Source organism: Seriola dumerili, unplaced genomic scaffold (assembly GCF_002260705.1).
Source record: "Seriola dumerili isolate Sdu_G_001 unplaced genomic scaffold, Sdu_1.0 BDQW01000081.1, whole genome shotgun sequence".
NCBI classification, from domain to species: Eukaryota; Metazoa; Chordata; class Actinopteri; order Carangiformes; family Carangidae; genus Seriola; species Seriola dumerili.
Window position 1 is genome coordinate 2,383,800 of NW_019174336.1, and position 11,204 is coordinate 2,395,003.

Consider the following 11,204-nt stretch of genomic DNA (forward strand, 5'->3'; position numbering starts at 1 on the left):
ATACTGTAGCTATGGTAACAAGTACCACCTCCCCCCTCCATGAGTCCTCTGGAGACTGAAGCAGAGGTCTTATAGTGAGGAACTACTGCAGCCAAGTATTCAGCTCTACTCCATCTCCTCCCCTGATGAAAAGACTAGGCTTTGGCAAAATGAAACGTTTCCATTCAATTCAAATCATTTTCATGTCTCTTTTTCTAAATGAATAGTTGAACTGACAAATACTCTGTTTCATAATTTGACAGGGAATGTGTATATTCCCTGTCAAATTTGTCTCTGAATCTTGAAAGTACCTGGTTTATAGGATAAACCATGTGTATAATTTTAAATGAAAGGGCTCTAATTTTGTATATTATTTCCTATTATAATCCCAAACTGTGTCTGTGTGTTAGTATATCCTATACAGTTATCAGATTATTCCTCTTTAAATAGTTCATTACATAGTTTGACAGTCTTATTACGTTTTTTAGTAAGAGTCTAAATATATTCTCTAAATTGCCTTAAACATCCAATAAAATTGGGGGGGATTTTTGTTAATCTGCATTTATGTATAAATTGAATGTCATGTTGATTATGTATAATATGATATTTTTAGATTGGATATTGAGTGTGTGTGTGTGTGTGTGTGTGTGTGTGTGTGTGTGTGTGTGTGTGTGTGTTAGTTAGTCATGACCGCTCTGAGCCCGTCGTTACGACAGACAGTGTAACAGTTTTCTGTGACAGACCGGAAGTGTTCCTGTGCTGCTGTTGACGGAACACGGAGACGGAGGCTGGAGACTCGCAGAGGAGGAGCTGAACCCCGGATCGTCCGCAGTCAAACAGGTTTGTTCTGGTTCTGTTTCCTCTGAGCTTATCAAAAATAACTGATTTATGTCTGATGGGGATTAAACCACGGGGATGAATCATCTTCCTCCAGCCGATCAGACGGCATCAGATGCGCTCGCGACTTGATCTTGTCATCAGGTGTGAGTCGGTGTTTAAATGATTGTACGTCGCATTTAAACCTGGGTGGTCCAACTCTGAGGACACAGGGTGAGGACACTGTCCTCTGTGCTGGTGGTGCAGGGACACAGGGCTTCTCCTGAGGAGAGGACAGGATGAGCCGGCCTGTCGTCTGTAGCACAGCCATCTTTACTCTGTCATGTCATCCCTCACACAGCTCTCAGCAGCGGCATCGCGGCTCTCACGGTTCTGTGGGATCTGAGGTCTGAGTGTGAGGCCTGGTGTTGCAGGGCTGATGCACCGGGAGGGTTTTCTGTCTCTGGCTCGGTACGGCACGATTTAGCCGCGCCATAGCGACCACAGGCCTCCACTGCGGCTTCCACCGCTCTCTCTCTCTCTCTCTCTCTCTCTCTCTTTCTCTCTCTCTGTCTCTCTGTCTCTGTGTGTGTGTATGCTGGTTCATCTGTGTTTGATTTCACCATCATTATAACAGCAGTTGAAACAAAGAACACAGTTGTTATTGAGTGTTTTTATATCACGGAAATCAGGAAACCGGTCCACACCCTCCCTGTTTACTGTATTATTTTTCCATTCAGACTGTAGTGCCATCAGCCACAGCCCTGTCAGCAGTTTTCCTTGGTAAAGGTGATTCTAAAGAAAAATGTTGACCTGACATCTGAGTCATCCAGATTTATGTATGATGGTCTTTAATTTTTATATAATACGTGTATAATATATGTATATTTATTATTGACTGTAAGGTAGCATGAATTCATTAATTTTATTATTCATTATTCATGTGTTTGTCAGGAATAATAAAGGTAGTATACTTATATAATGAGCTCAACAACCAGTAGTTTAAGGTTCTTCAGTTTTTTTCAGTACAGAGCCACTTACTGAGGATACACAACCAATCACAGCTGTACATAATATTAATGCCCGTTATCAGTTATGTAAGGACATGAAGCATTTACTCACAACCTCAGTGCTCTACAGGGATTTGTAGCATAGTGGTTAAAAGTTGGTAACTTTTATTAAAGGACACCTGTTATGTTCATTTATATTTTTTACTCTGAGCTTTACATGATTCACAGTCCAATTAAAGTCCTTATTTATCTCCAACTGCCTGTTATACAGCCCCTCAGTTAAACAGGAAATTAGCTCAGATCTCATTAACAGACCTCCTTAAAAGCCTGCTTTCTTCTGATTGGCCAAACATCTGAAAGCCTGGTGGGGGGCAGCCCCATCCTCTCGCTGGTGTGGAGATTCTGAAAGTAAACTGTAAAACTCAGTAACTAATAATTAAAACGAAGTAACAAAACATAATTGATTGAATTGATAGATTGATTAAGCGCCTCTGTTCTGTAAATATTATTACGCTCATTACCTGCTTATTGTGGATTTAGTCTTTCAGTCGCAATCCATGTATTACATTTTCCTACATATTTCCCTGTTAATAGTTGTACATGAGGGAAATGTACTAAAATGCGACTGAAGTGGAAAATGTCTTCTGTCAGGAAACTCCGAAGCTAACGTTGCTGGTAAAATGTTATTCTGCTGTCATCTACCATACAACTACAATAAACCTGCACAGTTGTTTTTTTGTATACAAAGGGAACTTGTGTACGCACCAAAAAAAGAACAGTGCCATCATGACATGATGACACGCTAAAACCATGGACTGTAAATAAAGATGGACATAGCCTCTGTGACGCCGCCCACAGAGGAGGGGTGTGTGTGGAGCAGAGATTTCAGTGCATGCTTGTTTGTGGAAAGCATATGCTCAACCACCTGTCACTCAAAGAGGCCACGCCCTCAATTACACATAACCTTAAACCTTGATAAAATTGAAAAGAATGAGTTATATAAAAATTCACCCCCGTACAGTTGTCATGAAGGAGGAAATTAGATCTAGAGACCAAAATTGTTTTTTGTACCAGGCTGTAAACATGTTTAATTCTGCTGTAAAGTTGGACATTTTAACATGGGAGTCTATGGGATTGACTCACTGTTGGAGTCAGACTCTAGTGGTCATTAGAGGAACTGCAGTGTTGGCTTCATATTTCAGCCCTGGAGGTTGATGCTTGGCTAAAACTAACCAGGCCTGTGCTCTAACCAGCTTTGTTTGAGGGTGTGCCAAACTAGCTAGTAACTGGCTTTATGCAAATGTGTTACATGGTGACGTAGATAAGTTATGGAGGTGAGTGTGAGTCCTGTATCATCAGATGATGATACACCTAACTGTAGCTCATCCACAGGGCTAAGGCTAAGTCACCAGTTAGCTTAGCTGCAGTGGGAGATGACTGAAAGCTTTTCATTCTACAGGATCTTGGTGATCATTGGATTGATGTTGTAGATGAGCTTTGACCTGATCATTTCAATGTGGCCCTGCTGCTAAAGTCCTGTTTGTTGCACTAATAAGTAGAATTTGTGGCTAAGTAGCTATGTTTGATGGCTAACATTTAGCTAAGACGGTGGTGTTAGCTAAGTTGATAGTTTACTGCTAATATTTTAATTACAAGAGCAATGTCCAACCTTCAGTGAGAATATTTAACTAACTGCCAAACACATTCAGTGAAAATCACTGTGCATGGTGTGTTCACATGTACAGATACAGCTTTTTTAGCTAGGTACTGTTTGAGTCTGTCAAGCTCAATGGGGACATAGGGCTGCAAGTCAGGTCTCACAATGAATTCACATGAACAGCACCATCACTGTCTCAGCTGTTTGAATCTGTATGTGTTAGATGCTAGCTGGGTGCAGCAGCTTGAAATGCAGGACTGGAGCATCAGTATGATAATAACGACGACTGCATGATGACTTCATTTATTTTCTGAGAACAGGAACGAGAAACTTGACGTTTCCTTACAAATATCAAGTAGGTGCTTCTGCAACAACATCAATGCCCACAAACTACAGTGTGACCACACCACCATCTCCCATCTCTCTCTGTGTTGTTGGCAAATCACTATCAGATACAGGAGGAGAGAAGATGTTGAACATGGCTTTCATTTTTAAAAGATGATTTATGGTTTTCAAGGTTTTAGATTTGATTCAATAAAAATCTGTTAAAGACAACCTGATTCCTTCAGGTTAACTTTCTATAGCTGCACCCACAACTTCCGTCGTCTGTTGTAATGTGTGCCTCATTCACCTAGGAGCTATTGTAGATATAAGTTAGGGGGGACACATTGAAGTATGTAACTGCTGTGCAAGAAGTGGTTGTAACCGGTGATAGTGATGATAACAGCGGTACCACAGTCATGTGATGTTTACCGTCATCTGTGAAGGTTGATCTAATGGAGTGTAGTGTTGTGCAGGATCAAAACTTTATGGATAGTATGAAGATCCATCAGTGTTGTGTGTTTTTGTTATGTAGTGTTTTTGGTATTTCTTTCTAATGAGGTCAAAACTTTAATTGGACTGAAGAAATTTGCAGTGATAGTGGTTTATTATGTTGAGTGGTTGTTTTTTTCCATGGGTATAAACTTGATGAGAAGGTTGATCCAGTTATTTATGTTCAATGTTCAGTAGTTTTCTTGGCGTTGGAGGGATGAGCAAACATTTCCTATACAGTATAAAAGGTGCGAACAATAGACTGTAAATAAAGATGAACGTAGTCTCTGTGACGTCACCCAGAGTTGTCTTATGAGCGGTTTTGAAACTCAGAGTGAGCTACTCCTCCGTTGCTATCTTGGCAGTGCCTGACTCTGCCGAACTCGTGGCTAATTCAACAATGGCCAAAGAGGAAGGGCCGAGATTTTGGCGCATGCCGGTTTGTGGCAAGCACACGCGCACCCACTTGTCACTCAAAGAGGCGATGCCTTCTATTATGTATAACTTTAAGCCTTAATAAAATGTAAACAGGTGAGTTATATAAACAGGTGTCATGAAGGAGGAAATTGGATCTAGAGACCAAAACTGTTTTTGTACCAGGCTGTAAACATGTTTATTTCTGCTGTAAAGTTGGACATTTTAACATGGGAGTCTATGGGGACTGACTCACTGTTGGAGCCAGACTCTAGTGGTCGTTAGAGGAACTGCAGGTTTTGGTTCTTCAGTGTTGGCTTCATTTTCCAGCCTCAGAGGTTGATGCTGGGTATGAACATGTAATTGGGGGGGGGGGGGGCAAAGGGGGTTTTGCCGCCATTGGAGGTCGTCACAGAGCTGGATCAACGTCCATGTAAAAGGGAGAGCAGGTACTATGGGACTGACACTGATGCTATTGTGTTACATGTCACACCTTTGACTCCTGAACACTGACATGCTGTTTAAAATCCCACACTCGAGCAGTATCATGACGACTTTATTAGGTTCAGTGAAAACAAGCAAAGGCAGTGTAATAATGGGTCTTACTAACTTCAATACAGCAGGTCTCGTATAAAAGAGGCTCATGACAGGTGAACAGGTGTGGGGCCCAAACAGTGAGTAGGTAGTTATCAGTTGTGTAGAGGAGAGTTGCAGGCACCTGAGAACTTTCTTTTGTCTAGTTCCCCAGTGAAAAGTGAGGCTTGTAGAACAGTAAAATGTTGACATCATGTAGATTGTTGCTGGCATCAGACTCCGTCTGTGCTCAAATACTGTAAGGCTGCAACTACTCGGATCCACGATTCAGATTTGGATCCAGTGAAAAAGTGAAAAAAGAGAGAGGAGAAGTAGAGGTAAACTGTAGGTGCAATGGAATACAATTTTATTTAACCTGAAACAGTTCAAAAACATTAAATCAATTACAAGCTAGTACAGGCTCCACCACATGCTCCATTACAGTCGCCTTGGGTGTCGCTGTTAAACAGTTCTTCTTCTTCTGATGTTTTTTTTTTTTTGAGGGTTGGCGAACTGCTTGTTGGTGCATTATCGCTACCTTCTGGTGAGTGTCGTTAAATCTCTCAAGAGTTAATGACACTTATGTTCACGTTTGCACCAACTACAGCAGTGAAGGTCATGAAATCAGCTTTTTGTGTATATTTGTTGGTGAGTACTTCATGTACACTTACGGTTGGACATTGTGGGGTCTGAAAAGTCCCTGTTTTGTTTTGATGAGTTACTCTGACAGACAGACTGAGATGTTCCAGGTTCATCAGTGTTATCTCTCTGATCTGTAACTGTCATATTAAACTAACATGATAAAAGCCTCATCATGATTTGTGATGTACTGAGTGTACTGTTGTTCAGGTTTTCGCAGTGTACTGGTTCTCTGCCAGCCAGAACACTTGAATACATGTAAACACAGTCAGTGTTAGACCAGAAAGTGAACGATGATGAGGAGCAGTTGGATCTTGTACTTGACGTTTTGTTGTATCTGTTCTCCAGACACCAGACTGACTTAATTGATGTTGTTTCTCTGCCTTTCAGTCAGGATATGTCTGTCAGGATGGAGATGGATATCAGTGGAGTGTCCCGGACACACGTCTCCATCCTCCCTGCAGCTGAGATCAAGGCCACACTGAAACCAGAAGCAGAGAGACCTCGCTGTGCCAGCACCCCGTGTTCCCCCATCAGAGGGACTGTTGCAGGATACCAGATCCTGCACATGGACTCTAACTATCTGGTGGGCTTCACCACCGGTGAGGAGCTGCTCAAACTGGCCCACAAGTGGTCAGAAGGTGCCCCAGAAAAGAGCTCTGTATCAGAGTCCGTGTCCAGCCCTATCCAGAGTCCTGTCCCCAAGTCTGTGGACTTGGGCATCCACCGGTCTTCACGAATCTTCAAAGGCAAAAATCGCTACTACCAACCCTACGACATCCCTGCTGCCAACGGGCGGAGGCGGAGGCGTATGCCCAGCTCCAGCGACACCTTCCTCAGGTCCCTGGCCCATGGAGAGCCTGGGCCCGGGAGGGGTCTGCATGCTCCACTACCCCTATGTCTGCTTAAAGGAAAGGGGGCCCAGTCCAAGTCTCTGGACTACCTTAACCTGGACAAAATAAGCATCAAAGAGTCATCGGACACTGAGGTGTTACAGTACCAGCTGCAGCACCTCACCCTGCGGGGGGAGCGCGTGTTTACCAGGAACAAGACATGAGCACAGTGGAAGGCCTGTCTAGGCGTCGGTCACCCTCTGGGGTTTAGGTGCTATTTCCAGCCTGGTCTCTTTCTACTCAGATTATAAAGGGTTCCTTAAGAAGACAGTCTGATAATCCTGTTTATTATTAACTGGGGGTTCTACCTTGTACTGTACACATAACGTGGTGAAGAAAATCCTTAAATTAGTCCTCACATCGTAATGAGGTGTTGAGGTTAAAAAAAAATGTGAATTACAGTGCATTCAGAAAGTATTCAGACCCCTTCACTTGTCTTACATCTTGTTATGTTGCAGCCTCATGATAAAATTGTTTAAATTAGATCAATTTAAAGTGCAAAATATCTAAAATTCCGTTTTCTCTTTGTCATTTTGGGTAAAAATTTTAAATGATTTTAGCATAAAGCTGCAACATAACAAAAAATGAAACAAGTGAAGGGGTCTGAAGACTTTCTGAGTGCACTGTATATAAACTTAGCAATAACTAGTGAACCTATTTATTGACAGTGTTGTGTGTTTGTACTGGTCAGAGACGCACTAATATATCAGCTGACAGCTGAGAGAAGCACATATCACATACTGTATCAGCTTTAAATGCACCGTTGCTACCAGGCCAATTATAGATTTACTGCTTATCTGTGAGGAGTTGTGTTCATGGACGTTTTGCATACAACTGTCAAATCAGCAAGATGATACTTTTAGTACGTTGCTAATTTATTTATTGCTGTCAATGTGTTTTTAAACTTCTTATTTACCATGAGGTGGACATGTGGAAAAAACTAATTGATGCTCCACTCAGTCTGTTTACTGAGAGGCAGGTAAAGGTGAGCTGATTAAAGGTCCCATATTTTACACTTTCCCTGTGTTTTATTTGACATGTTAATCCACTTGAAATGATCTGACTGTTTTCTGAGGGATTGAATAAAAATATAGCAGATTATAGGTTAACACTCAGAGAAACCAAATCCTGCAAGGTTGGATGGTGGATCCAGGTGGGTGGGGCTTGGGGCATGGCTTAGAGCAGTGACTGCTTTGTTATGACATCACAAAGTTACAGGAAGTCCTGACGGCTGGTTTTAAGGCTCAGTCTCTGAATACAAGCTGTGTGCATTTCTCTGTGGACTGAGGCTTTGACACTTTCACAGTATTAATATAGAACCTAGACCTGATCTATAATCAAACAACACATGGACAGAGACTTTTATACTATATGGACCTTTAAAGGATCTTAATACAACACTCAGAGTTATTGGTCGCTGGGTATTGAACTGTGATACTTTTATGGACCGACTGAATTGGTTTGACTGTATCTAGGATCAAAAATAGTCTTGTCCTTTGATAAGAGTAAATGAGTAATCTCATCAGTGTAAGTGAGCCACTCAGTATGCAGCATGCCTTGACCAAGATCTAATAATGCTGGTGATTGGCTGAGGCTCAAAATAAAACTATAACAGGAACTATAAAAAATTTATACTATAATGTGCGTTGTAATTTTCTTTTTGTCAAAATGGATTTGATCAAATTGGTATTGAAAAAGTATCATTAAGAATCTGTAACAGTACTGATATTGAACATTTTGGAATGATAACCAGTCCTACTGTGATCATTCCCTCTGTCCATACTGTTAGAGAAGTGTCAGAGAAAGGAGAGGGACGACACACAGCAGAGGTCCCTCAGCCAGACTCAAACCAGGAACTTTTCAGTTTCATGCTCAGCTTCTTAGACCTCTAGTCTCGGTGATCCACCATCATGATCCCCTCCTGATGTGACCATACTGCAGTCTACGAGGGAGAGGATCCACTCTCTAGTTTGTCTAACTCAGACTGCTGACGCTTCATTTAGCTCCAGCTCAACTTCAGAATGTATTTTTACACAGGAAAGGACGTGGACGTTTCCCTCCATGTCTTACAGATACTCACACAGAAGGGGATCAGGGAGATGAATGATTATAGCAATTCATGTTGGTGACAGCAGTGACCTTTGACCTGATTGGAGATCAGAGATCAGAAAACACCTGTATCCCTGCAATATTGTCCTCCAGATGTGGAGAGATACAGACAGATGAGTGGAGCATCACCTCAGTCTTTTTTACGTCTGTTCAGTGGCTATTGTGGGCAGGTATGGTTGGGAATATATTGGCTTTAGAAAAGCATATTGGTGCATCTCTAGTTTTGTACATTGGTTATGGGTGCACAACAACAGTATGTACAGGTGTGTCTTTTTAATGAGTGTGTGTGTTCCCCTTACAGCTGGTAACGGACGTGTTTCCAATGCCTCTCCTGCAGAAACAGAGTTTTCTGCACCTGATTGCACTGTTGGACGTCTACTACAGACTCTCTCTGGAAACAGCAGTGCACCTTGACATTTTCACCACCACGGCACCAGTTAGGTGTTCACAGTAAACGCTGCAATATTGTATATAAGCAAGCCATGTGAACACTTACAGTTCTGCAGAAACATCCGTACACCCCCTGAGTTTTCGCACAGTTTGTTTTGTTGCTTTGAGAGGAAATTGTGATTTCTTTATCTCAGAACTTCAGTGTTTTGACACTAAAACATTAGACATTTCCATTAACTTTATTAACATGTAACATCTGGACCTCTGTGTAAAATTTTATGTGATGATGGCATCTTTCAAATTGTTTTGTTGTAGAAAAAGAGTCAAACTGGTGCGGTGTGTGTTACTTTGAGGCAATTCAATCTCAGATCCTGCAAGTCACCAGTCAGATAAATTCAAATCCTGCTCTTAGAGGCTTTAAATATTTAGTATAAATATGTTTGTAGATGTTTTTGAAAATGGTCCAGAATACAGTGGCCACATGTTCTTCATCTTTGAATCAATGTGAAGAGCGTGGATGTGGGATTTAGTTGTTCCGAATACTTGAATAACATGAGACGTCCACATGAGGTGAATGTTCTGATGATCAAAATAAGGATTTTGTCCACAGTGTTAGATCAGCAGGTGGAGCATGATGGACACTGCATCTCCATCCACCTGTTTTTATGCTCATTTTAAATTTGCTCGCAGAAAAGTTTGAATCCTGGAAATTAGAAGAAAAAAATATATATATATCACAAAGGAACTTTTTCCACTCAGCTCAGGTGGAAGTTTCTGTATTGATAAAAGCAAAATGCAATAAATCAGTGATGATGTGCATAGAGCATGTGGCTTAATGGCTATTTGCCAAGTTTTGCTATTGCTACATGGCTAACTTTAGCATTAACAGCTGTTTACTTACCAGTCTTGCCAAGAGCTTCAGCCAATGTGGCTTTTACAATACAAGAAGTCATAATACTGGACGCAGTGAATCAGTATCAGAAAGTGATGAGACGGTCTGACTGGGCTTGAGCTAGCTGGTTAGCATGCTAACTTCTGTAGAAGAAAAGATGTGATAGAGACAAGATTATTATTTATTTATTCATTGGTGTTTGTTTCCACCTCTGGAAACAGCTGTTGGTGAGTAAAGGAATCAAGTTTGTTGCTGAACTGCTAATGCTAATGTTAGCTATGTAGCAATAGCAATACCTTTAAATGTGCACTCAAGTCAAAAGTCAGATTTCCATCATGTTTTCCACCTGCAGCTCTTTTAATGACCTCATCTTCTTCTGCAGTGCTTTAATGGCGCCAACTGTTCATTTTCATGAAACAAATATACATGAAGGGACAATAACATAAATTAAATTTTGATGGTTTTCTGGACATTCAATTAAATTTAGTTTGCACCACATCTGGATGGAACATGTGTCTTCAGTGGAGCTGAGGTTCTTATCTTAAAATTCACTGAAATTCACAGAGATCTTTTCTCAGAAAATAAAGGCAGAATCATGATCTGTGTCTGAGCAGCATCGTGAAGTTTAGTCAGTTACAGTGTTGTTCACCGTCACTGGCTGCAGACTGACTGAAAAACGTATTGGGTTGACATGTTTTTTCTTTTACTTTATTGTGCTCACTTTATTTATTCTGTTTGTTTTAGTTAATTTTTTAGTCAATAAATAAATGAATTAAAGTAACGACAATTCTCTGTTTGTTTAACCTCATGCTGGACACAGCTTTGCTTCACTGCTCTGTTACTGATGTTATAAATCAGCCTAGACTTCAGAGTGTTAATGATGATGATCATGTTAAAAACATCTATTGTTACTGTGTGTTGGAGAAAATATCTCACTAGCACACACAACGTCCCACACACATAAACCTACATGTAAACAGGTTATTGTTGGGGTGAAGATGGTTAGCATTTAGCAAATT

The 11,204-nt window shown here is 41.1% G+C and overlaps 1 protein-coding gene across 2 annotated transcripts; it reads left to right on the top strand.

Moving 5' to 3' along the window:
- The first annotated feature begins 717 nt into the window (after positions 1–717).
- Positions 718–10,338, top strand: cunh5orf30 (chromosome unknown C5orf30 homolog). 2 transcript variants are annotated; one of them, XM_022744571.1, is made up of 3 exons: positions 718–819; positions 6,292–7,005; positions 9,205–10,338. In XM_022744571.1, exon 2 carries the CDS (start codon positions 6,299–6,301, stop codon positions 6,956–6,958), a length of 660 nt encoding a protein of 219 aa, XP_022600292.1. In that variant the 5' UTR covers positions 718–819; positions 6,292–6,298; the 3' UTR covers positions 6,959–7,005; positions 9,205–10,338. The 2 variants fall into 2 exon arrangements, with proteins under 2 accessions (XP_022600292.1, XP_022600291.1); XM_022744570.1 differs by lacking the exon at positions 9,205–10,338 and having other exon boundaries at positions 6,292–7,807.
- The last annotated feature ends 866 nt before the right edge of the window (positions 10,339–11,204 follow it).

Coding starts and splice junctions, on each gene's coding strand:
- cunh5orf30 (XM_022744571.1), top strand. CDS start 6,299: ATGTCTGTCAGGATGGAGATGGATATCAGTGGAGTGTCCCGGACACAC.